This window comes from Phaethon aethereus (assembly GCF_964289735.1).
Source record: "Phaethon aethereus genome assembly, chromosome: 9".
NCBI classification, from domain to species: Eukaryota; Metazoa; Chordata; class Aves; order Phaethontiformes; family Phaethontidae; genus Phaethon; species Phaethon aethereus.
In genome coordinates this window covers 16710620-16738118 of record NC_138585.1, presented here as the reverse complement: position 1 = coordinate 16738118, position 27499 = coordinate 16710620, and the positions used below count along the sequence as shown (strand labels likewise).

The 27499-nt window shown below is 43.1% G+C and overlaps 1 protein-coding gene across 1 annotated transcript in view; it reads left to right on the top strand.

Annotated features, from left to right (window-relative positions):
• LPP (LIM domain containing preferred translocation partner in lipoma) overlaps window positions 1-27499 on the top strand; it is a gene marked incomplete at its 3' end in the record, with an annotated part of 202446 nt that overhangs the window by 145408 nt on the left and 29539 nt on the right. Inside the window, exon 6 of the mRNA XM_082003461.1 lies at window positions 18588-18757. Within this exon, the coding sequence (XP_081859587.1) occupies window positions 18588-18757 (170 nt within the window). The remainder of the gene's footprint in view (window positions 1-18587; window positions 18758-27499) is intronic.

The window sequence follows — 27499 nt, the reverse complement described above, 5'->3', positions numbered from 1 at the left end:
CTAAGTTGTGGAGAGAAATACAGGCAGTCAGTTTGGAGCTAGAGTTAGAAACCACACTTCCAGCCGTGCAGTGCTGGACAAATCTTTGTCCCAGTAACATGAAAACAGTTTAATTTCTCTTTGTTTTGAGTTAGTTACACACATGACCTGGCATAAATGAACCCTTTTTTTTTTCATTTTTAAAACTGAAAACAGTTCACCTATTGTTTGAAGCTCGTTGCACTAAATTTGTAGTTGCTTCCATGTTATTTTATGGCTTATTTGTACTGCAGTAACATCTAAGGCCTGCTAGCAGGACTGTGGTCACGCTGCACTATGTGCAAATTAAACATGAAGTAGGAAACAGTATGCATCCCTCAGAGCTCCCGAACTGAAAATACGGCAAGGACCAGGAAATTATTATTGTCCTTAATTTACAAATGAGGGGCTGACTGGCAAAGTTTAGATGACTCACCCAGAGTCATGCAGAGAACCAGTAGCAAAGTGGGAATTGAGCCTAGAATTCCTTCAAGTCCCGTGCCTTACAACCATGGCCACACTCTTTTATTTTGTGTGAAAATCAACAAAATGGACTTGTGAGCCTTGTCTGATGAGAAATCGCAACCGGTCTGAAGGCTCTTCCCAGCATTGAGATCACAAGCCTCGTTTTCCAGGGTTAATAACATGGCTGTGAAAATAAGAAAGAGGGGAAAAAAGCACTCCAGGATCACACTTGGTAATTTTAACTGTTGTTAATATAATGTACTGACTAATGTTATCAAACTTCAGCATTTAGATAGTTGAAGGCTATTACAAAAATTGATAATTCACCATAGTAATCTGTTACTTTCCAGTCTAGCCACCACCATTTTGGGGAGGGGGAGGCACAGTGTGGCATTTGTTTTTAATTCTTCTGGTGGCATTTGTCTCATGCTGTCTTTTTTGATATGGTGGTTTGTCTTTTGCCAGTAACTTTTTGGGGTATTTTGGGTGTCATCTGAGGTTTAGTTGGGGGGAAAGGCCAGATTTTGTCTGGGAGTGAAATGTGTTAAAAAAAGAATTAAACAGACCTGTCTCATTTGCTGAGTGTTCTCCTCCAGCCTGTTCTCTTCTGATGGAAACGCATCAAAACTGTTTGGTTTTTTCTTTTCTTTTCTTTTTTTTTTTTTAAGGAATCGCTTTGACTCAGATTGTGTGAGATGAATCATAACCCACTTTCTCATCTGAGATGTGGAAAAAAAAAAAAAAATTCCAGCTCTGCTGTCAATGTCAGCATAATCAATAGAGTGTTTCTCAGTGGTGAAAAGAGGTAGGGGAGGAGTAAAAGAATGAAAAGAATCAAGAGTAGCCAAACTTTCCTGCTGCTTTTAGTGAGCTGCATTGTTTTCATGTCTGCAAATGCACCTTGCTGTTCATTATGTCATCTTGGACATGAACACAGTTTTCACATCTCTGACTACAACCCAAGGTCACAAATGGTGCTCAAAAGTCGGGAGACTGTCATCCCAAACTGGCAGGCAGATCACGAGAAGCCAGCCCTGACAGACATTTGGGATGCTACCCGCAGCTGAGAGTAAACCTGTTTCAACTTGTGAAACGTGCTGTTAAGACGTCACCTGCCTGGACTGTGCCAGTGCAGATTTTGTCAGCTGATTAGCAGAATATGGCAAAGCACCGTGCGGGTCCCGTGGCCCTGCCTGAGCCAGCCCCATTGAGGGAAATGGAAAACTTCAATAGCAATAGGATCAATGTGGGTGCAAAACGGAGGCGGGAGACCACATCTGATACCTTGTCACCAGCTTTCATTTATGAACTTGCTCATTTGCATTTATTTTTTTCATTTTTTTTCTTGTGTGTCTGCCAAGGCATACACAGAGATGTAGAAATAGTTACCTCTGGTAGTGTGAGCTAAGAGTGAGAGCTTAACCCCTGAAAAACTATGTTCACAGCACCAGGGGCAAAAGGGGACAGCACAGGTAGGTGTATGGGTTTTAACAGTTGATGAAGTTAATCTCCACATTGAGCACACTCCTTCAGTAAAACACCAAGGCATAACAGACACCTTTGTAGAGAGTTTAGAGGTGTGGGTGCAACGATCTTCCAGAGTGTAAGACACTGTCTGCAGCTAAAAACAGACACCTGGACTTGGGATGTGAATTACTTTCTCTCGTAGATCCTTCCAAATTACTGTCCCAGCCACGCTAAACTATTTGTTTAAAGCTGTGAATCAGGCTGTATTCAGTTAGCAGCAGTGTTCAGCTTTAATATGCAATTTCCTCAACAAATTCTCATTCCAGACAATATCTTGAGAGGTTAATAACTTACTGTCTACTAAGCACCTGTTCTGATTCTGTCTGTGCTCTCAGGGGCAGACTGGGGAGATGATGTGCAGCATTTTATGTGAGGGTGGGTTTGAAGTAGGAAAAGTTTGGGGGGGGGGTTGATTGGTTTTGTTGTCATTTAAAATTACACTCAGAAAAAAATCAGCTTGTAAAAGTGCCACTATTGTATCCTCATCTGCTTGCCCTAAAAGGCAAGTGAATTCAGCTGCTGGCTTCCAAAAAACCTGCAGAAAGCCCGAAGTCTATTACCTTGACTTTTCTCTTGTGTTGATGAATGGCTGGGACATGACAATGCTGACTTTCCCCTTCTTTTTAACGTGGGGATTATTTGTGATTGCATGAGCTAAGGAACTGTGTCTGGCTGAGCTTTCCTGGAGGGAGACATTTGGAAAGGACACTAATGTGGGTCATGTATGCCCTGCAGAAGACTGTCATGTGTAGTCAGCTCTTCTGGACAGGAAAGTCCTAGTGATCGTCATTGCCTACATGGAGCTAAATCTGGTCGTGTGTTCTCATTGTTGTCTCCACAAGCTGGGCAGCTGCTTCTCATTTCTGTCCCATGGCTGAAATTAGTGAGAATCCTAAAATGCATATATATGTGCGTGTTTGCATATATATATATAGTGCAGGATGCTACATGGACCCTGGATTCTAATGGTGTTTCCTTCTTTCTCATTCTCCATCTCAATATCTTGCATGAACTGATTCAGCATTTGATGCCTACATGGTCTTGTGAAGTGTGACTATCTCCAGCATTGGCAAATTTGATGTGTGTATTTAGAGGAGGGAGGAAGGTGTGGAGGGAGGACTGGACTGGGGAGGGTACGACTACAATAAGAGTGGATGTTTGAGTGGGACATTTTAAAATATTCCATCATTTATCTGTATATGTCTAAAAACATTGGCTTCTTCTAAAGATAAAATGGCAAAGCACAGGCTTCAGTGTGCCGTGCTTGTGTAATTCCATTAGGCCACTACTGATGCTGAAACAACCATAACCTCTTACTCCGTGTATACTCAATTTCCGTGCAAAGCAACAAGAAGAGGAGGGGAGTGAAAAAGGGAGGTTGTTTATGGTCAGAATTATTTCCACTGTTTTTTCACAGGCATAATTCAAAAGGTGAAGAAAGTGGAGCATGTGCACTGCAGATGTGCACAGCTGGTGCACTGCCATCTCTATGGCATCCCTCCTTCAGAAGTGCAGCTGAGGAGAGCCAGAAGGGCTGTGTCAGTTGTATGTCCAGCTCCTGGTGAAAGCTTGTCATTTAAACTCTTTCCATCTCTTTCTGCACTGCTGTCTCTATAACAAGTGAGGAAGGGAAACTGCTCTGTTTGCTCACGCAGAGGAGAGACACATACTTTCAGGTCTAGAGGGCTTAGGTAAAAAACTGCGCAGATAAGTTTCAGGAACCTCCGCAGGAGGGTCAGAGACGGGTGTCTGAAAAGAGGCCGGCCCCAAGCTTAGGGCAGAGGGACATTGCTATTCTGGGGTTGCAAACCTGTGCCCTGAGCTAGCTCTGGTCATGCCATGTTCATGAGTTTGTTCGTAAGGCCTGTTGATCTAAGTGTGGCTTGGTCTTTTAAACAAAAACAATACTTCATAGAAAGCCAATTAGTCTTGGCATCTTGGTGGTTTTTCTGTTACTTCTTTGCCCTGATTATAGCAGGGCATTGGGTGAGGAGCATAACTAAGCTGTTTCAGGTCTTCCAGACTCACCTTCCTTCTGTTTTGTACATTTGCAAGGTGTTCACACACAGACTCACTGCCTATTGCCATTTGCAGAACAACTTACTTTCAGGAGGGAAGAGAAGAAGGCTGACCTGTGGCCTTGATTCTCTTGTAAATGACCAAAGTCCTGAGACCATGAATAACAGCTGTTAGGCAGCAAGTAGGAATGGTGTGCATCCACCAAATGTCTGATTACAAGAGCTGTTCTGGCCTAGGAAAATTGCAGCTGTTTGGAAGAACAAGTTACATTTTACAGGGTGATGTTTTGGAGCCTGGTCTGATTGTGATGCATAGCGGGTCACATCTCAATAGGTGTGTGTTGACTAGAAGATGCTTGAACTGACATCAGCTTGGCTAGAAGTCTGGCTGGCTAAATGTAGCCTAAGCTCTCAGGAGATCAGTGTGTGCAGTGGCTCCATGCTTGTGCGCTGGGGACATGGAGAAGAAAACAATATGCAGCGGAAATAACACTATAAAATGAGATATTCATATTGTTTCCCCTGGGCAAGTGTTTACTAATTTTGTGTCCCTCTTAGCTAGGAATATCCCATGGTGACCCTTAGTACCTCAGACAGGGCTCATCTGCAGGAAAAGAAGTTCCTAAGTCTTTAGTCTGTGGTTTCCAAAATGACAGTCTCTCTCTTGTTATGCAGCGGTTGCTTTGACTTTCTTGTGAAGCAGTACTGGAATTCGAACCTTTTGCAGGTGTTCTAATATTTGGACATGGATCTGAAGCTTAACTCAAACGCTTCTGGAGTCATCTGGTCTGGAACATGGGCTGGAGACTTCCCAGGAGCTGCATAATACATGTTATTTTGCAGGTCCTCATCTCTGCAGAGGCTGCAAAGGGGATGCTTAAAGCAGTGCAAAACAATGAAAGATAATTTCCAAAATGTTTGAAGTCTCAAATATTTGCATTGGGTCTCACATTACTGCAATTGTCTGTTTTGGATGCTCGCTTTTGCAAGTTGTAGCCTTTCACTGGGACGAAAATCTCCCACATAGTTTGCTCTGCTGGGGTGTGAATAATAGCTTCCCCTATCTACCCATCACGTCTGACTTTGTCAGCATAACAAGAGTTGCATCATTTTAGGTGCAAATGGAAACCAACTGACTTAAGCCTGCGTTGGCTTTCTGAGATTGGTCATATAAATTCAAAAGTACCTGAAGTTCACTAAGTTTACATCAGTTAAAATCAGGCTTGGGATAAACTGAAATGACTGTCTCTACACATACCTCAGATCTAAATTTGGAGGTCTGGTGGATTTCAAATGATTCTGTTATTGCATGTAAACAAGTCCATCGGTTTTCCCTACTGTCATACCAAAGTGTTTAATGAGAATTAAATATACTTACAGTCTTCACAGTGAGCTCCCATGTATGTAGGAAACCAGTAACAATGGCCCTGAAAGTTCAGAGCACAATGATTTGCCAACTTTGTTCATACAGAGGTTGCCATCACTGGTTCAAGGTGTTAAGGAGGTTTTTCAACACAGAGTTTTTGGCAAACACTTACAATCCCTGCTCATGGTATCCTTTTCTAATGCCCGCTCAAAGACATTGGACTGGCAGGACTTGTCATGACATCTGGATATTGTATCGATCCTTTCCAATTGGTTCAGCCCCATCACGAGGAGGGAAAACTTTTGGGGTTTCAGTTTCCATTAGTGCAAAATTCTCAGGTCAAGAATTGTGTGAATAATTCAGGAGACAGGAATTGGTGCTCCTTGTGTGGAAACCAATTTAGAAAGAATCTTCCATCTTCGAAATGTCATGAGTAATACTTTGAGTGCTCCTTTGTGGATGCTGATCAACATCAGAGCCTCTTCATGGAGGACTTCAGGTTAAACGTCAGGACAATCTGTATCATGGTGAATATGGATCAGAACCCACATTTCCCATGTCTCCTACTGTTACTCAGCAGGTCCTAGAGTTTAAACCACCACCTCAAACAGAGCAGTCTTAGGGCCAAGAAAGAACTTGGCTTTATGGTGTGAGATTTTTTTTAACGTATTATTATTTTTTAAGCTTTGCTAATTATGAATCAAAAGCTGTAGGATGTGTGAGAGTGACACATGCAATTGTACAGATGGGTTTTCCACATACTTTCTTTAAATAAAATAATAATTTTTATAAATACATATCTCATATTTTCACTTCTAATTCACTTCTAATGGAGGCCAAGCAAGAAAACTTTTGTCTCCCTTTCCATCAAACTCTGAGAGTGTGACAATCAGGTGAGAATAATGATCTGTGGATACTTGATATCGTACTGCTCCATCATGGACTCCAGATAAGCAGCATATGCTACAGGGAGGTCATTTTGAAAACAGTTTAGAGACTTATCAGTATTACTTTCCATCTACCTCAGCCAGTAAAAGCAGGTCCCATGACCCAGAGGGTGAACAGAATTGTAATTATTGCATAATTACATTAGTATAATTAATATGGTGTCGCCAGCATCAAATGTTATTTTAAAAGGACTTTTGCTGTCAATACCAATGTCACATTTTAAGGTTATGACATGTCTGGTCATCCTGAGTAGAAACAAATGTTGCACGTCCCCTTCAGAATGGGAGTGCCTCTTCATCCCAGGTTGTAAAACTCCTGTTACTTGTCCAAGACAGTAAACAAATATTGGACCTTGCACCTGGTTGGAAAACTCCCAGATTTTGAGGCGAAGAAGGAAACCTCTGTCCAGTAGGTTGCTTTAATGGGAAAAAACAGTTAGTTGATTCCAGCTGCTGAGAAATTTGGAGTGATGGAATTCAGTGCAAGGGATGGCGGATGGTCAGCGTACAGGTGAGGTGGTTTCCAGTGCCTGATGGATGTGATTTAAGGCAGGGCTGCTGTCGACACGCAGACAGTGCATGTTTCAAAACAGCAAGGAAGTTTTGGGCTGGTGCTGGATTGTGAAAGGCAGGATTTTCAAAAGACCTTAAATAAATGAGGTGCTGGTTGAAATTTGGTGGGACATCTTCTTCTAATGAAGTCAGACACCTTTGAAAACCCCAGACCTCAAAGCTGTTGGGGATATGAGAGCTGCAATTTGTTCAGGACTCTAGTCTTTGTGGGATCCAGCCTTTCTCCACCTTTTTCTTTTCTTTCACCCGCCCCCCCCACACACACTTTTGGCAGGGGGAAGACATGTTTCTTCCCTGTTTCTTGTTTTTTGTTAGATGTTTTTCCCCAGGCAGGCATGCAGGAGGCATGCCAGGTTGGTAAGCCAGAGCCATTGGCATGGGAAGCATCTCTGACTCAAAACTTCGCCATTACTTTTTCACCTTCTCCACTGAACAGAGCCTTTGGTAAAAATCACTTCATGCCACCACCCTCCCAGTGATGCAGCGAGGTAGACAAGCTGCCGAATACCAGCTGGAGCACAGCCAGGCTATGGAAGAGTGAATTGAGTCATTCATGCCCAGCAGCAGATGTGATTTTTGGCTGGGTAGTGAACATACTGATGGCGCCTGTCCGGGGCTTATGAAATGGGTTGGCTGGGCTGGGGGACAGAAGTGATTTGAAGCGCCCTTGCGCAACATGGAAGCAGTTGGAGGTGAAAGTCTTTGGGAAATGGGGCATTTTTTGCTCTGTCTTTGTTCAGCACCTAACACCGCAGGGCCTTGACCCATCACTTGGCCTCTTTGGGACTGCTTTCACGCTAAAAGCGGCAAACCTAGCTGTAGTCCTTTGGGAACACAAAAAAAAGACAACTAATTTTTTGACCTAGACGTAAAGGCTGCTATCTATATCAGTGTGAGTCTTAGCTGATCCCTTCTGACTGCACCCTTGGTTCAGCTGTTAAGAAAGCAAGAGCTAAAGAGAATTTGATCTACATTTAAGGCATGCTTGCACCGAGCAGCAGCATGAGCATGTGGGCAGCCGGTTTCTGGTCCTACCCACCTGGAGGAGTGGGTGGGAGAAGATGCACGAACCGTGGCATAACAAACATCAAGCATCTGAAGAGGAGGCCAGCTCGTCTGACCTCCAGATCTGCTCTGTTTTGCAGCCACTGCTTGTGTACAGGGTCGGGTGCAGCAGCCCCTGAAACTACCCTCCACTGCTCTACCAGCAAGTCTAATCTCCTGAGTCAGTGGGCGAGCAGGCTGGGGCAGCACACTCGGAGAGACACCTGCGAGGGGACCCAGACAGGCTGGGGAGAGCTGCCCCCACATAGCCGCTGGCTGGGGCTTCCACCGCTGGCCCTCCCAGTAATTGCAAGGTATTTTTTGTGGCTTTCCAAAAGAGGATCCTGCAATCTGGTGCAGCATTACAGAGCAAGCCCAGTGGGCCAGGGGATTGCCCAAGAAGTCCCCCCTGCCCGTCGCCCCTGATAAGGGTGGGAAAAGGAGTGATTTCCACCTCCTATCCTGCCTTCCTTTCCCTGCAGGAGATCCAGACAGACACGGTTGCTCACCTTGTGTGCTGTCTTGTATTTGGTACTTCCTCTGTCCAGGGTTTATCATGCAATGTGGCTTTGCAAGTATAAGTGCAGAGGGACCTGGCTCAGTGGTTGTTGCTGTTGGGATCACCAGAACTGACAAAATTAGTCTGATCCACAGCTCTGCCAGCAACAATTTCCCATGATAAGGTTCTTCCCGGGGGGGCAAAATCCCACAGTATCAGCTTTGGGGTAAGTTGCCCAGAGGAAGGTTTCCTGCCTGCCCCGCTAGGACTCGGCTGATACCCTTATCTTCACCCCCTTAGCAGGGTTTTAGTGAAGAGCTGCTGAGGTTGTTCCCTGGGTGCCATGTAATGGTAAGGTCTCATTAAAAAATAGGTTTTTGACATTAGTGATGTGTTCCAAGGAGAAGAGTCATCTTTGTTTTAAAAACTCTCATTTTCCTATGAAAATAAAAGAAGAGCTTTCTCAGCTTTTAAAAGCGTAGAAAAACCCCACTTTCTCACAGCCTTTATTAATTTTGCCCCATTTTTACTTTGGTAAAAAAAAGTTTTTATGTCTCTTGCTTTTTTAAATTCCTGTATGAGATCAGTTTCCCCTGAAGGAGAGGAGTGATGGCACAGGAAGGTGGGGGATTTTTGTGAAAGTAGGAAATTTTTTTTTTTTTTTTTTACCAAATGATATTTATTGCATTCCTTCCTTAGTTAAGCATTTGTCAGCTGGGGTTTTTGGTGCAAATCGGTGCTTTGAAAGTCTCACCCCCAAACACAAACATGTTTTCAATTAGAAAAAAATAATTTTGAGATGCTACTTCTTCCCATCCAACTCTACACTTGCAACTTAAAACTACTTTTCTTTATCATATCCATGACTAGCATTAAGCCCAGGCTGGGAGCAGTAGTGAAGAGAAGCAGGTAGCAAGGGGTGCCCAGGAAGCAGCATGGGACATGGCACCGTGTTTGCAGTGTTGGGGAGCCTGGGGGAGGCAGGGGCTGGAGGAGGAATTGCTGTTGCTTCCAGAGACGACGTCCCGTGCCCCAGCAGAGAGCGCCTGGCAAAGCTACGCCAGCGCCTCGCTCCTCGGGTTCTCAAGCCGGGAGTCTTCAGTGGATGTACAGCTGTAGTCTCTGTCATCTGGCAACTTTCATCAGCATCGAAGGAAACATTTATAAAGGAAATACAGTACATTTTACTCTCTCCCTTGTATTTCCTTGATCGATCAGCAAAGTCAGGAATGTTTCCTCTCTTTGCGCTCTTTTTTTCACCCCTTTTCTTTTGTCTCCAGATGTTACCGAAGCTCTATTTCAACCCCTTTGCACATGGTAAAACATGTGCCAAAAAGTTGACACAATGTAACAGCAACAACAACAAACCCAACACAAAAAAAAAGCAACAGAGCATGCTGCAAAAAAGTATCTGGGACCTTAAATATTGTAGAGCATCACTGACCCCCACTGGGCTGGGACACTCACTGCAGGTCACCCAAGTTGGACTGGTACCTCATCGATGTGTTGGGCACAGGGTCAGATCAACATTTGCCTACGTTGCAAAATGTGCCTTGCCTGGGTGGGGTGGGGAGCAACTTTGCTTTAGGGTTCATGCAGATCCATACTTCAGAAGCTTCCCATAAAACCGGTATAGACCGTACCAAGCCCATATGTGTTCTTTATGTCCATCGTGAGTAGAGTAAAAAGGCATTTGCTTAGATTACTGTGAGGGACATTTTGGTTGGCTGGAAAGAAAGGCTTGCTAGTGGTAAGGTTAGGCACTCACTGAAATTTTTTGCCCAAGTTGTTGGTGAAACCTCCATTGCTGGAGGTTCTTAGGAACAGGTTAAACAAGTATCTGTCAAGAATGTTGTAGATAGAGTTGATCCCGGCTTCGAGGCAGTAAGATAGTTTCCATAGCCTCTCAAGATCCTGTTCAACTTGAATTTTTATAGCTTTGTGGGAAAATCAGGAGTGCTCCTCTCTGAACCTTTATTTTGGAGCAGTGGTGCATTGTGGTTGCAATAATTTAGGAAGGTACCTCTACTGTGTTGGTAAGCACTTGTCATAATATGCTTTATATCAGAAGCAAGCTAAATTGTCTCTTGTGTCCCAGGGAGCTGAGGAGAGGGTGATGTATTTGTGTAGGGGACAGGGACCATCACCACATGGATATTGAAGGAAACACGGGCCTTTCTTTCTCTCTCATTGAACAGAGGACAGTAGAAGAGGAACAAAACTCTTCACGCTCAGTTGCTACATGGCTCAGCCAGGCTGCCAGAGAGCAACAGTGAAGCCTACACAGGGAGCACCTTCCTCTTGCCGGGGATGGGATTCCAGCAGGGCTGGTTCTGGGACCTCCTTCTGAAATGGAGTTTTTGTGCTGCAAGCCTGTCTTGCCATCAAGCCTTTTAAGAGATGGTCTTGTGATTGAAGAGACTAAACTGGGATTGAGAAGATGTGGTTTCAGTTCCTGGCTCTGTCACAAACTCCTTGTGTGACCCTCAGAAGGTTATTTAAGCTGTGTGGGTCTCAAGTTCCCCACCTGCATGTTGGGTGTCCTAACAGTCCTCCACCTTCCCGAGGTGTTGGAAGGATTCACCATGAGGGCTAGTGACTGGCTGGGACAGTAACCTTGTGGTGAGCAGCATGGAGAAGTGTTTGAAAAGGTACAGTAAAGTGTTAGCAGCGTGAGCCTGCACAGTTGCAGTGCATTTGCTGTGTGGAGTGGAATGAGACCTCCAGGGCATACTGGGAATGTGTCAGGTTTGCAGCCAAGCAAAGCGAGAATATGAAGTTGTATTGTGGTTGGAGGAAAGGCATGCAAACAACAGGAGAGTGCAGCTACTGCTGGACAAGCGCAGTACAAATGACAAGGAGGTCACTGCAGGGACCTGTACATCTGGAGTACAAGTGCAACACAGTTAAAGCAGAATAACCAGGACACAGTAATTAAGTCACGGCCTTGGATTTAATTTATGAAGTGTTACAGGCACACGTTGTAGCATGAAGCTCTGTTTACTGTGAAAGATTGTGTTTTCTGACATCTGCTGAAGAAGAGGGAATTGAGATTGATCTGTCTTGTGTCCAAAGGCTGTGTAAGACAACTGATGCATACAGCCTGCTACTGTCAAATGGCGAAACTTCAAGCTTGGATCCTGGCACAATAAACCATTTTCAAGGGCTTCGCACTCAGTGAGAAGTCTGAGTTCAAAAGCAAAAAAAAAGGTAGGCAAAGAAGGCAAGAATAAGATGAGAAAAATAGCATAGTTTTCTACAAAATACACAAAACTACCTTTGGGTTTTGCTTCCTACTGTTATTGCAGGGCCCTCAGTGCCAAAGTGTTAGAATAACTCTGGGGCAAATATGATCAATGCATCTTTCCCTAACATAAGCACAGTCGGACGCATACCTCCCATGCTCCACAGGAAGGAAATACACCCTCTCTTGTGGATGAGAGATTCCTATTTTATTCCCTTTGAACAAATCAAGGAACCCAGGACCCACTGGGTGCTTATGAGTTGCAGGATCTCTACCATTGAGACTTAACTTGAATAAGGTTTACTGGCAGTTAAGGTCTGCTGTTACACTGTTATCCTAATGGATTAACTTCTGTTCCCATATCCCTTTAAAATGGAATAATCATGCCTGTCTGACATAGGTGCCCTGAGGAATCTCACGTGCTTGGGAAATGCTTGAAAACCCTTGGATAAAAGTCACTAGGAGAGAGGAAGGAGAGAAGGGAAAATCTTGTTACATTGTTGACTTATGGTCAACGTTGTCCTCGAAATGCTGTTTTGTCATCAATATTTCTTCATTAGGAATAATGATTTTTCCACATTTACTGCCAGCTGATTCAAAGCCGTCCAAAAGCAGAATGTGTCATGAATCTCTAAAATGCATTCGCTGGCGAACTCTAAACAGAGATGATTAGAAAAATAATGCAGCGGAAATACTGGGTGTCTTGAGGCTGCCAGGGGAACTTTTAGCGTGATATTTTGTTCAATGTATTTACATATTTTAGAAATGTTCTTACACTTTTGTAAAGGCAGTATGCTGTATTTCTTTAGTTCTTTCTTGCATAGAGTATCAGGGCTGCGGTGAGAACTGGGAATACACTTAGCTGATCAAGGGAAATTGTGTAATTGATAGGCACTGAGGATACGACCTTGTGGTATATTCCCACAGTACAGTTAGGTGGGAAACAGTATTTTCCATCATGCAGAAGTTTTTGAGATATCAACATTTTTTTCCCCCACATTTCAGCAAATGCAGAATCTTCCTACTTGGATGCTTTTATCAGAAAATTATCCCCTATCTCCTCTCTACATAGAATGCAGGCTTTGAATTCATGCATTTAAGCCTTTTGTAGACAGAAGGTCTGCACATTTTCTCTCTGCTTTCTTTACTCTTAGTATCTCTAGTTATTTGCCTCAATTGTTTGTGTTAGGCACTGTACCTCGCATAGCAAGAGACAGTAGGTGCCCCTGACAGCTTAGTGTCTAAGTAGGTATGACAGACAAATAATGCTGTAGACTAAAAGAAGCTAATGCAATCCTTGGATGTACAAACAGGAGCATCTCAAGCTGGCTGGCTGGCTGGAGTTACATTACCTCTGTATTTGGCTCCAGTGTGATTGCTATCGGTATATTATGCCATAAGCATTAGTATGGCATGTACATATTCCATCATCCATCTTCAGTGGTAGATGTTTGTCTGATTGGCTCACGTTCGTAATCTGACATTTAAAAGTGACTCATGTCCCAGATAAGGTTGGACACCCTGTATCTAATTCCTCATCTCCAGATCACGCCCAGACGCTGGCCAAATCTTAAGAATCTTGCTGGGTAACAGCTCAGACTATGGCCTTTCCTATTCATCTTCACAGATAAAACCTGCATCCAAGCTCCAGTGACCTTGAATCTCTGCAGCATCCTGTTCTAAAAATGCAGCTTCTCCCTGTTCGCGCTCAACTGGAATGCAGCTGCAGAAATCACTCTCTAACTTGTAACTTAGGCCAGATCACTCCTGCCTCTTAATCTCTCCCCTGGTTTCATTTCTCCATCATATCTAACAGAAGCTTCTTGTCTTTACTTGCGTGGCCTGTAATGACCTATTCCCACCCTTCTTTCTCTAGTATTCTCCAGTGACATATCAACTCATCCTTCCCGTCTGCAGGTGTCTATGTACAATCTTTAAGCACTTACGTTCCCTTTTGTGCTTTGTCCTTTCCTCAGAAGCATTCCATTAAACTTCCCTCAAACTCCCTCCGGATCCTCTTTCAAATTCTTCCTTAACCTTTTCTTTTGCTGGGCTGTCTACAGACTCCTTGTCAATAGTAAAACATCTGGAGTGCTGAGACCACAATTTTCCTTGCTGACCGGTTTTGTCTGATTGCTTCTTTGTATTTCCTGTCTATACTCAGTTGTTACTGCTTGTATTAGATTGTAAACTCCTGCAGCCGGATCCTTCTTTGTATTCTGTGTTTGTCCAATACCCAGCACAACGGGGCTGTTCCACAGTCTGAGCAGTCAGGATCTGTGGTGGTATAAGCAAAAAACATGTATTAATAATAAAATAACGAGAAGTTCGAAGTAGCATCATGTGCAATATGAGCTCCTCTCCTCCCTTCCCCCTTTTCCTTCAGATTCACAACATTTCAAATTTTTTGTACAACAGAAAAGAGTAAATGAGGAGGTTTCAGAATAAAGTATAGTAGCTGATGTTTCCTTTCAGCTGCTGAAGTGTTTCCCTGTCATCTACTCAGTAACGATGGCATTTACAGCAGTTTCAGCAGGGAAGCCTCTGTGGGCACCTCTGTATGTCCCCTCAAGGTAAGACCAACATGTGGCAGCCAGGTGAGGCTGAAGGAAGGTCACGGCCAAGGTTACGAACCTCTTTCATGCACAAATAGAGGACTTCAGTCTCCCAGGCTTGCTGCCAACATATCACCTTCTGGTTTTGCTGAAATGATCTTGAAAAAGGACCTAAAAAGGGCTGAAGGGGCAAAAGAATGTTGAAATGACATAGTTTCATCTTCGTGCAGTTTAGTACTAATTTTGTCCTTTGTCTTTAAGCTGCCTTTTAAGTGCTGTTTGTCTCTGTGGGAAGCAAATGGGTCACGTTGTTCTATGTTTCTACTGTAATACACTGCCTGCTATTTTTCTCTTAGATTATTTGTGTAATCTTTTTTGTGCAATCTGTTTGTTCTTGAGTCTTGCAAGCTTTGCCTTTGCTACTTCTTTCCCAATAAGCTGTGCAACTTGTTCTGTATTCACTCATGGGTATTCTGCATACAACGGACTGGGTTATTTCAACCAGTGTGAAAATATTAAAATGGGGAACATGTGTGGGCACTTAATTGTGGTGAGTCCGACCACAAATACCTTCGCCGTTGGTAATTGGCACACAGGAAAAGCAGACCTTTGTTTTGTTTTTATCAGACATAATGATAGATACATTGTTTTTAGTGGGGTTTTTCTGGTTTTCTAAGGAAATGAGGCTTGTGCAATAGCACTGCCTGTGTGCATGTGCCTGTCTGTCAGTTCCTCCCTCTCCAGCAACGCTTGAAACTAATAGCCATTTTCAACCAATTTTGAGTGAGATGCAGGGGTTGGGGGAAGCGACCTGATTTTACACAAGTCTGGTGTAAAAGTTCAAAGACTGCACCAAAGTCTGCAGAAGGTGCAGCCTCTAAAAGCTGCATCACTGCAAGCCAGACCGGTCATGTATTTGCCCGTGTGCCTTTACATAGAGCCAGCCACCTAACTGTAAGCTCCCAAATTTGAATATTTTGGCTTATTTGCTTTTGCCCTTTGGGCGAATGAGTCAGTTGAGAGTGGTGCTAGGCACAGAGTCTGTGTTTTGATTCTCACTGGAGTGGCCATGTCTCATGAAAAACACGGTTTGCTCCAGGCCACAGTGTTACAATTTGCATATAAACTTATGAAAAAGGAAGCTTTTTCTTTAAGCTTTCCTGTGCCAGCGTTTACAGGAGCATTTCTGTCTGTGTACATAATAGCAGAAGCTGGACTTCTCATAAATGTAGATGGGTTAAGTTTGTCACTGCCTGAATGGGAATCTTCTGTGGAAAAACCCAGAAAGAGGAAGGAAAGCCTAAGGAAATACCAACTTCAAGGGGAGAAGTTGGCCAAGATTTCTGTTGTGCTGCTCTTTGGTTTGTACCTGGCCACCAGCAGTGTTGGGGAATGCCTCGGAGCCGTGCAGGAATGTAGCCTCAGGGCACCTTTGGGAGGCAGAGAAGATGCCTTTATGCCCTTTGCTCAAAGAGAGGATGGAGGTACAAAGGCACCAAGTGATTTGCCAGAGATTACAAGAGTATATATTTGAGTAAGGAAACAGACCCAGGTCTCCTGACACAAGAAGTACAGCCAGAAGTATGGTCTACATATAGACAGCTTCTCCAACAAATGGAGAGATGCCTTGGTCAAAGAAGAAGATAAATGTTGAAGTATACAAGAGCTAACTAAATTATGAATGTGAGAAGAGGAGGAGGGGAAGAAAAGATTCCCACATGTTCTACTCAGATGTTAACAAAGAAAGCTGAGAAGTGTTTGCATAGACACTACATTATTTCATGTCCAAATGCCTCATAAAAATAATACCGGATGATCCCAGAATGGCACACCAGGGAAAATAAATTCTTCAGTGGAATATTCCCTCTGGAAAAACACTGTGTAAAGTAATACACTAATGGCTTTCAATTTCATGTTTTATATATAGAGATATTAACTGCTCCCCAGACGTCTCTTCATATTACAGCCCAGCTACACAAGCAGTTCGGAGAAGGCCCCAGAGCACGCTCGGTCTTGTCCGCACACAGGACCAAGCAGCACTCTCCTGTTGTACGTGCAACTCCCGTGGTGTATACAGTAGATTCCTTCTGCCTCCTTCCCAGAGCAGTACTGCTCCCGTGCTTCTTTCCAGTGGGTTTTTTTTTTTCCTTCTTCCTAGTCCTCATGTTTTTTCCCATTCTTCCCCCACGCTTTGTAGCCTCACCACCATGCTGGGAACCCTGCATTCCTTCTCTGCTCGTAAAAAAGCAGTCCTCACAAGAAGCATTACAGTGGAGTGATTAAAGCACAACACTGTCAATCAAAATGCGAATAACAAATGCTAAAGAAAGTTAAGTATAAAACCAACATTATTAATTCCTTTTTGGGGGGTTTCCAGGCTTGTCTGGCTTTATCTGGTGAATTCTCTCTCCACATTGCTGAGACTGGGAGATGTTTGAGTCAGGAACTGTCTGTTCTGTATAATGCCAACTACGGTTATGCCATTGTAGCAAATCAGGATGATCTGGGTTCTCTTCCAAGCTTTCCTAATATATCTCAAATATGTGTATATATATCATCCTGCCGCATCCTGAGGGATCCAAAAGTAGCTCACATGCTTTGTTTACTGGATGTATCCTATTGGGGTCTGGAACAGGCAGGGAAGAAATCAAGCGTGCGGGGACATCGATGTTGCACTGCACAAGAACAGCAGCCCTGCTGTTGGGACAATGAGACATGTCCAAGACCTTTTAGGAAGTTTTGCAGTATTTGTTTGAAAAGGCCAATAAAACAGACCATGGTATGAGAGAACATTGTATCATTGCTGGTTTATTTAATTATTATTAAGGACATATTATTTGTATACGCTTTTATAAGTAACTGTATTTTGAACTCAGTCTGCCTTCCTCCTTGTACCTCAGCTCTCACTTCCCTCCCCTCCTTCCCATCCTCAGTGACCACACCACTGCACCCATAGAGCCTTGAAGGAGAAGCACAGGGTCCCAAGACTGGGGACACCACAGTTATTCTCAAACTGGAGAATACTGTTTTGAGTGGGACAAAGCCCCAGACTATAGTTGCTCTGTTGCCTTCGGTGGGGCTCTTCTGCGTAGGGTGGCTATGGTTGTCCTAAATACCTTCCATGACTCTCTGCATGAATTATTTTCAACACTCATTGCTGGATAAGGACATCAGACCTGCATGGAATATCTCTTTTTTCTAGAACTCAAATGAATGGCAGAGAAAACGGCAGAGGTGTGCCTTCCACCCACCCTTTTCCATCATCTCTGCACCACAGTCTTCACTAGGAAAATGTCTTTCCCATGATCTAAGAAACCCTCTTTCTCTGAAATACTGTTTTCACTTTAAATCTATCTTCCACATAACACTTCCAGCAACAATCTGAACAAGGCAACAAGCCTTTTGTGAGTGTGTGTGTAGAAATTTTGTGTGTGTTATATTTTTGTATGTGGTATTAGGGACCTTTTTCAGAAACAGCCAGAGCTCTTAGGGCTTGTCTTTACTTAGGGTCCTTACTAGCAGCTTCTGACACACCTTTCTTGAAGGAAGATAAGAGTAAAGTCTCTACACATCAGTTTCTTGACGAATAGTTTGTGTGCTTTAAATAGACACAATATCTTGATTCGTATTAATCTTCAAACAGGAAAAAAGTAATTTTTCCATGTAAGAGATGATATTGCATTCTTTGTAATCACTCAGTCTTTAGCTACTACTTTTTATTTAAAATAGCAACTAGTCCAGCATCAGCATGTTAGCAAGGGTGTGAGGGTTGATACTGCTATACTGGCAAAAGCGTAAGAAGTTAAATCCTTTTGCCAGTGTGATTGGCTCCATTGAGGGAATTGGTTTAAGCTCTACAAGCAAAAACTACTCTTGAAATGGTAACAATTGCACTGCCACCAGGCAGCTTTATGGGGCATCCTACCACAAAATCCTTTCATGTGGAAGCAAGACTTTAGACACAGGTTTGTCCTATCTAACAGAGGAGCTGAGGATGACTATGTAGCTGGGTTAGATAATAGCTGAATGGTTTGCATCTGGGACTTAGACTCCTTATGATGATTGCTGGCTAGCAGCAGCAGTAGAAGTGATAATCAGTTGCAGTCTTGGGAGCCAGTTTCAAGCTTCTCTAGATCTTTTCATATGGGCCAGCACCAGAAGTGCCTTCCACTGGCACTGGATCTTTGCCAGCAGTGGCACAAATTGCTCTTCTGTTGATTGAGCTGCCATGTCCCCCTTACTCACTGTGCAGCACAGGTGTGCAGGAGGATCTTCTCTGCAGCTGAGACCAGGATCTTACTTTGACTTATGTCCTTTGCCTTTGGTGACAGGCCGCTGTGCCCGCTGTGGGGAGAATGTTGTTGGGGAAGGCACTGGCTGCACGGCCATGGACCAGGTCTTCCATGTGGAGTGCTTCACCTGCATGATGTGCAACAACAAGCTGAGGGGACAGCCTTTCTATGCAGTGGAGAAAAAAGCCTACTGTGAACCCTGCTATATTGTAAGTACCCATTCTCGTTTGCACCCTGATTTTAAAGCACAGACATTAGAAAATTTTATTTCTTTTATTGCTGTACAATTACCTTACAGCTAAAAACCTGACAATCCCATGGCAGTACTGTGGGCACCAGTTTTTCCATGGTCTTCAGAAGAACTCTGATCTCTTTAGCTTCCTGGGTGAATTTTGTTTCCTGGTCTAACCTGTCTCTGAAATGAAGCGGCCAAAGCAGGGCAAAGAGGTGTTTTTTGTGACCACTTTGGCTCTGTACAGAGCACACTATGCAGTGATTTTTAAGAGGTAGGGTTGCTCTCGGAGGCGTTCAGTGTTGAGAAATCTGTTATGAAAATGCTTGCAGACTGTGGTGCCTACTAAGATTAAGGAGATGGGATGCAAGATAGCACTAAAACTTCTAAAATCGAGACCTTTAGCTTGATGGAAGCCCTTCTACTGAACTAAAGGTCTTTGGATTGGATGTCTTTTTGAAGCTTACCTTACCCTAAACCCTCATTTCATGCCTCCAACAAGCTCTTAAAGAAAACAATTAACAGTTGCTCTAGGAACTGCACCTTTTAAGAGGCTCCCATTAGAGCTGGTTGGAACCAGTTGCACAGTTGCAAATTAAAGTAACATCACATAACATGCCTGAGGCCTCACCTTGCTGTGACCTTAGCATATGGTATATAGGGATAATCCTTGTAATTTGGAATAAGAAAAACACCAAAACATTCTCAAAGCGTTGATAGATAGGTCTTCTTCTAAACCTTCAATTCAGAGTTCTTTTCATAAACATTGGACCTGAGATCTTTCAGAATTGGATTTGCACTTCTGAATGTAAAAATTGATGCTTTTCTTGACATCTTTGGCATTCCAATAATAATTAAAGGAATAATATGTATTTCTGAAAATGCCACCAATATCCTATTATTCCTTCTGTTTCTGCAGAGCCTTTGCAGTGGGATTATTGCTGAAATATTGAATATAAAAAGGGAGGATTCTGTCTTATTTACAATGGCAGTGATATATGCGCCTTGTTAATTGGCTTTTAAAAACTAAATGATCTTTTAAACTGTTTCCATTTTTGTTTGCACTAAAATGATTGCACCATAAAAAAATTTAAGATTCATTGTGTGGCAAGTTTGACCATGTGCGAAGCACTGCAGAATTTTGGAAGGTGTATTCATAATATGATTGGAGCAACTTTATGTAACCGGAATTAAACATTTCATTAACTTCAGGCTGGAATTGACTTAGTCTGCTGGCAGATTGATACTTTCTTTTCCTCTTTTTTTAAATCAAGCATGCATTCTTCACCACTCATCTGCTTTAGTTTGGGAAAACATCTGCATTAGCCACTGTAGTAATGGTTTAAGATTATTTAATCCCATTACTTATACACTTCATTAGCCTGAGTGAATTGTTGGCAAGGGTTCAGTAAACTTCCTACATTGGGAGATAAAAGGATAAAAAAGGAAAGGGAGAAGGATTCTGTTCCTCATTTTCTTTCAAATTTATCTTCTATCTATTTAAAGGATAAAGGAATGATAATTGCCTGGTTGCATCTGTGTTCGTACGTTCTGTGATACGGTTTTGCAGCACTGAGTACAGAGGAAAGAGTAAATGTTTAATAGCTTTCTTTTATATAACCAGAAGGGGCCTTTAAATGTTTATCCATGTAGTCCACAAAAACCTGGTTATGGACTTAACCCAAAACACGTCTGGATCCATCTGCTGCTGCACATGCAGGGGAAAGGATGGTGAAGCTGATGAGGCTACGTACGTGTAGCTGGACAGCTGGTACTCTGAGTGGGAAATGGAAAGCAGGAATCTGGCAATCTATCGCGGGGGGCGGGGAACCAACCCAAGCACACATTAAACTCTTAAATGCGCAAGAAAAAAGTGTTGGGAGCTTAAGTCTCAGTACCCTTCAGAAACCTCAGGACTCTCAGCACTCTAGATCTGTGCTAAGAGCCACATCTACAAAGCATCTATAGGCACCTGCCATGCTATTGGCTTTAGGCCTGAGGCATTTGTGTCGTAAAGCATATGTCTCATTGATTTTTCAATGCAATGAGGCCTGTATTGGCTTCAGTAGGATGATGAGTGCCTGAGTACATTGAGGGCCTGAGCTGGGCTTGCAAGTTGTTCTAGCAAATGGATTGGGGGCCCTTAAATTGCTGAAGCACAATCTGAATGCTTCTGCCTTCAGATGTGTGATGCATTGACTTCAGTCGTACTGAAGTCAATGAGAGTTAATGACCTGCTTAGAATATAGTGTGTGCTTAAAGATTTTGCTGAATTGTGGCCTCTGATTTTTTTTTTTTTTTTTTGAGCTTTCCCAAGCCCTGTTATCAGAAAATAACTTGGACACTTGGAGCTCTAGTTCTGTAAGCAATCAATGGGACTGAAGAACCCAGACTCAGATTCCTGTGGACCTGAATTCCCATGAAAGATGGAGCCTGTGTGACTAGCCCAGAATTGCACAGCTAATCCATGGCTGTGGCCAGCTGAGAAAACAGGATTCTCAGTAATTCAATGAAGCTTGTTTACTGGTGTACCTAATTCACACTGATTTCTAGCACACATCCCCATTTCTCCAAGTCCAAAACTCTTGACCTATTATGCAAACCATTAAGCCAAGCTGCTTCATTTATATAAAGAAAATTAACTATAATATTTGCCTGGTTGTGATATATAAATTCATTAATTCTTTGATTTTTTTTTTTAATAATTCCCTTGTGTGACTTGTGGCTGTACACACATAAAAAATATGCACAACAATAAAAATACACGTTTTTCAACAGTTAGAATCTTCTCAGTTTATTATATGACTCTTCTTAGTTGTGGTGGAGTGAAGCCATAATTAAGATTACTGAGAAGAACTGTATTTAATTACTTGTTAGTCAATACCAAGCCTAAGTAGCCTGCAGAAGGGTGGTTTTTTTGGTTTTGTTTCTGGTTTTATTTATCAGTGACCCAGTTAAGATGAAATTCCCCAAAAGTCTGAATTAACATGTAAGGAGATCAATTACCTGTTCAAAAAATGTTTTTTCCTAATGGGAATTTGAGTACCAGAGTTAATTTCTTTCACACAAAAATCTTCCCACCCAAAAGCCAGTCACTATCATTTCCTGTTACATCTTATGAATGCAGTGAGTTCTGTTGCCAATGTGTTTGCTGGTTTTGCTCTGCATCCAAGGATTCTTTCATTATTAATGTTATTTCTAAAAGAGTACCAGTCTTCTCCATTAAGACACTTCTGCTGAACTAAAAGCAACTGTAAAAAATAAAGTGTAAATAGGAGACAGATGTCTCCTAGTCATTACGACAGTCAAGTAACATCTGAAATATCACGATAGGTTTTCCAGTGTAACCAGCGTATTGCTGTACACGTGATGAATGCTGTGTCTGCAGTATGTTATCGGTATACTTTTCCCCTCCCTTACAGGGCAAATTACTGACAAAAAACATTTGGTTTCCTTCCTCTAAGTAGTTGCAGAGATTTTAGCACAGGGCTCAGTGCAGAGAAAAGGTTAAGAGTAATATCAGTGGAACTGTTGCTATAAAAGATTGAAGCGCAAGATGTTAGAGCAGTGCCAGCTGTCTGCTTTCCAAATACTGTATTATCATAAGGACTAAACACAAGGTTAACCAGACACACCGGTCTGGCAGGAGTGATGCTGCTGTTTTGTGAATGGGATGTTCTTTGATGTCCTGATGACTTTCTGCGAGACGTGGAAATTTTCCTCCATTTTTATCCCCTTTCCTGGCAGTCCGGTGGTTGGCAGTTGGAGATAAACTCGCTGAGAGCTGCTAAGCGCTTGCAGTTAGCACAGAAAGCAGCAAGATCTTGCGGATGCTCCTGGCCTCTGAGGGTTTCTTCTGTCGGGTCCAGGTTAATGTGACCCACTGCTGGGCCCTGAGGGAGGGACCGTGGTGCGATGGGGAAGGGGATGAGAAAGCAGAAATAACTAACCGAGCAAAGCAGAACTAGCCAGGGTCAAATGAAAGGGAGTTCAGAGAAGTGGTGGGCTAGAAATGATGAGCGATTGAAGGGGAGGAAAGAAACTGCCTCACATCTGTCAGTCTAGCTAGAATGGGGGAAGATGGTGGCTATGCCCTGCAGTGCCCTGTGGAGACCCAGGAATTGAGGTTTCCCATTTCTGTTCTGTGCTGTGAGATTGAGGACATGACCTTAAACCTCTACCCCGAAGATCACTGACAAGGATTTTGCAGGGTAAGGTTCATCTTTCCGTAGTACCAAAGCTGTGGAAGGACTTGAAGGGGGAAGAATTGTGCAGGGAAGTCACGGCCTGATCACTGCCATTCTCCAGCTTTAAAATCAGGATTGCAGTACTCCCCTTTTTTTTTTCCCTGATCATTTGTTTTGTGAGAAAAAAACCCCGTATCTTCATGGTTTCTCTCTCTTGCTAACTTCTAACTTTTTGGCCTATTAGAAGCTGTAGTTCAGTAGGAGAAGATAGTTCAGACCAGAACACAAGAGAAATGCTGAAGTTTTAGGCAATGGTACAACTAGAGCCACTGGTGCCACAGAGCATCCTGGGAAAGCTTAAATTTGCTAATCGTTCTGAAATGACGGTGTTAACTCAATTTGCGTTCATTGAAATCTCTGGTAAAACAGCTGTCAGCTTCAGTGTGACTGGTATTGTAAACCTCACCCCCTGTGTGCACGTGAGTGTGGTTGTTTGAAAGCTCTGCAAGAGCAGCTACCTCCATCACATACAATTTAAAGTGTAAGGTTGATCCCTGCAGTAAAATTGTCTATTTTTAAAAATAATTCTGCAATTTGTAAGCAGAGATTACAGCACTAATTTAGTAACCATGTAACAATTTAAATTGGACCAGAAAAGAGAAACTATAATTTAAAGATTTTTTTTTTTTTGTGATACAAGTTTTCTTCTTTTTAAAGTAAAAAGCCCTTTATTCTTGTTTTTTGTCAAGCAACGTATTGAATTTGAGAGTAATTTATGGAAAGTGCTGCCAGCATGGTATTGCAAGTGCTCCACAATTTGAATTTAAACTGCTCAATGGGATCATTAAGACTATTATGCCTGCTTTCCAAAGAGTTTGAATTCAAAATGACAACTGGAACAAAAATATAAAATAAACTAAAGAGAAGTCACGCACTCTTTACGTGGTGGAATTTTTCTGCCCTCGAAATATTTCATTGAGATCAATGCTCTTCAATCCTCTCTTAGAAAAAAGCTGGTGTTGCTAGTTTTTAGTTCGGCGCTCCTGCGTGAGTCATCAGCAGCAGGGAGCTGAACCTGTGACCCGTGGATCCGAAAGCATTACGTCTCGGCTGCCGTAGTGGAGGGACGTAGCGTGGCTGCACCAGGCAGCAGCGGGCTCCTGCCCTGGGTATTTCTGACCCACAAGAGCAGAGGTCCGTGAGCATAGCAGACACAAAACAGGTCAAGAGTTTTGGTTTGCTTACAGGCGTGTTTTAATCCCATTGATTATTAGCTTTGATAATTTCGCTAGTTAGGGCACAGTTGGTAACTTCTTTGGAAAAAAAATCATGGCAAGGGAAGACTGTCATGCCTGGTAAACTGATCATCATTTTTAAAACTGAAAAATGAATAAACCCCTTAAGAGTGTAACAGCCCTTTCTATTAATACCACCCAGCAACAGTTGATACAAAAAGTACAGATGGAAGCTGGGGGAGGAGTGGCGGCCATACGCTCAGTGCTACTACTTGGAGTGGTAAAGGGTCTTGTGCAATCAGGGCATAAAATAGAGGAGGATGGGGTGCTGTTGCATAAGCTGCACCTGGAGCTTCCAGGAGTCTGAGTTGAGGTACAAAAACGTGTATGTATGTGTGTGTGTGAGAGAATATGTCAATGAAGCAACTCATGTTAAAACTGGGACGAATGCTGAACTTAGCTGACCCTCTTGAAGCCTACGTCTGTTTTTTTCAGTGGCCTACCAGCTGTTCTGGGGGGTGGGTCATGCTTCTTATTTTGTCACTAGGCAGGAAGAAGAGGTTCCTTTGCAGGGGGGAAGAGGTCAATAACCTCCTTTCTAAACTGGAATTATAAAGAAAGGGGAGAAAGCGTACCATGAGATGATGAGGTATGCTATGTAGGAACTCCTCTGTGGAGACTCAGAGGCTTGTATCAAAGAGGACAGGACCAATTCATCTCGCTGTCCAACAAGGATGGGACAAGAAGTCTACAAGCCAAGGCTGTAACAGAATTGCAGTGGGTTCACCTTGGTGGAGGATTCTCAGAGTGAGACCACACACTTGTCTGCTGCAGGTGGCTTAGAGGATGAAATTACTCTTTTCTCAGTGCAACAGGATGTGCCTGGCTAACTGGTCCAAATCACTTGATGGGATTAAGGGTGTAGTGCACCCTATTTTCAAACTACAGTTGCTGTGCTCTTTCATGGTATTGACTGTTGCGAATGCAGCTGATGCTGAAGTACATAGTGAGAGGATCAGGCCACACCTTGGTATAATTGACTTTCCAGAAAGCTGAGTGGAGTGTTGCTTTAGAGGAAGACCAGCTATAGGTGGTGGAATTAAAGCAACTTGAGGCTACCAATGATAGCAGTGTTATGAGTGGGATATTTTTGGAAGTCACCATAGTGCTGGACAGCATATTAATAGATAGATCTGTGTTGGAAGATTAGGCATGAAGTGCTGATTAACTAGTTCAGTTAATCAGATGTCTTGCTAGCAAAGTTTTGCTAGGGACAGAAGGATCATTTCCCACTCTTCTCCACAGTCCATCTTTAAGAATATGCCCTTATTAGGGGAAGACTCCTCCTCCACATCTGGGCTTGCTTGAGACTTGTGTGATGCCTTGTCAGAACCCCGATCTTTCTTCCTGCATGCGTTGGCAGCCGTAAAAACTTTAACTGTCTTCTTGCCTCTGTTGTCTCTGCCTTGTGCTTTTATAATGAGAGACATTTTCATATTTTATTGTATGAACTAAGCATTGATTTGACATGTCTAATCTATAAAAACTATATCATGGGAAACTTTGTGAGGGTTCTTGATGTAACTGAAATAAGATGATATTGTGAAGGACCAACTGCTGCCATTCAGTGAATTCCTTGCCTCACAGGGTGACTTCCACTGACCAACTGTATATTCTTAGGAAGAAAATAGTCTCCCTTTCTGCAGGACCAGTGGGATTTTATGGCTCCTGGCTATACATCTGCTTATGGCTCATACTACACTAGAGGGGATGGTGAAGTCATTTAGCAATGACTTCAAGCTGTGTGTTGAGATTTCCCTTTAGAAGGTAGCCCAACTCTTGACTGCCTTTGAAAGCTAGCAGAAACAGCTTGTAAGGAAAAAATAAAGTCTTATGCACCAGCATCTTTTTAGTAGTGGGAGAATCTTCCCCATTTGCTGTCAAGTGTAGATGGGTATTGGACAGCAAGCCACGTCTAGTGTTTGTAGCATTCATCTCTGCTTTTCTTTCAGTTGTACTTCACCACTTCTCAGCAAACTGTTTACTTCTTTCACCCTTTGCTACCCAAGTAGCATCTAGAGATCCCGCTGTAGTAAACTCTCATCGTGGTGTGTCAGTGAATGACAGGCGATAGCCTCTGCCTCTAAAACCCTTCCTGGTGAACAGCAGGAAGTTGGGGGAGAGGCAGTGGCATTGCCTCTATATTGCAGATAAAGAACTGACCCCAGAAAGATTTAATGTAGTTTCACTAGGGTATGGAACTGCATTGCTGGAAACCTTCAAGGACAGATGGGGCAAACATCTGTAAAGAACAGTTAAGATCTAGTCAAACCTTCTGTGGGCAAGGGCAGAGCCAGGGGTCTTTTCTAGCCCTGCTTCCTCCAGTTCTGAGCTAGAGTGACCTGTTCCAGGACCACAAACACAGCCTGCAGCGTACAACTCAGGTTTTCCGTGTCCCAATGTTCTACCTAGTTGCAGTTCAGCCTGCAAAGATCTTTAAATGAAGGAGCTTTTTCCTTGTTCTTTTCTTCCCCCCTCAAACCATTGCGATTTAGAGACTGGGCATGAATATGAACGATCAGCTGAAAGCAGAGTGAGGGCACTTGGAAAACCCAGCAGGGTGAGAGGTACCATGACAGTGTTCCCTTCCATGAAATCCTACTGCTTGCTTGTAGCCCCGCATAGTTGTTTGTCAATTCAAACTGCCGGAGACAATTATTTTGGAAAGGCTGTGATTTATTTGAAAAAGGGCCTGTAATTTAGGTGCGTCTTTCCATCAGATCCATGTATTATTGAGTTTGCTCTGTCCTTCCTAATGCAGTATGTCAAAGTGCTGCACGGTGTCCAGAGATGAAAAAATCAGAACCCACTGAAGTAAATACAGGATTAATATTTTTAGCAAACCCTTTTGATTATTTTGCATTGCTGATCGCTAGCAGAGCTGCTGCTAGAGCATAGGCCTTACAGCCAGGCTGTGATACCTGCCAGTAACAGAGCTGAATCTGTCCTGGAAGGGGTGTGTTTGGATTTAGCAGGTATGATTTTCCCTTAGCAGCCTTGCAGAGAACAGAAGGTCTTGTCTTGCTCGCTCTCCGACTCCAGATGCCCTCTTACTTTGGTCCAGACAGAGATTTGCAAGCCTGAGTGCCTGGGAGGCGAGCAGGCTTTTGCAGCATGCCACTTCAGCCGTCTCCTTGGTGAAGCCACACTCCAAGGAATTTGCGCTGGCAAAAGCTCAGTCTGTGAGTCGATCCTCCCTCTAGCGTCCTGCCTCTATTTCTTCACTCCGGGACATCA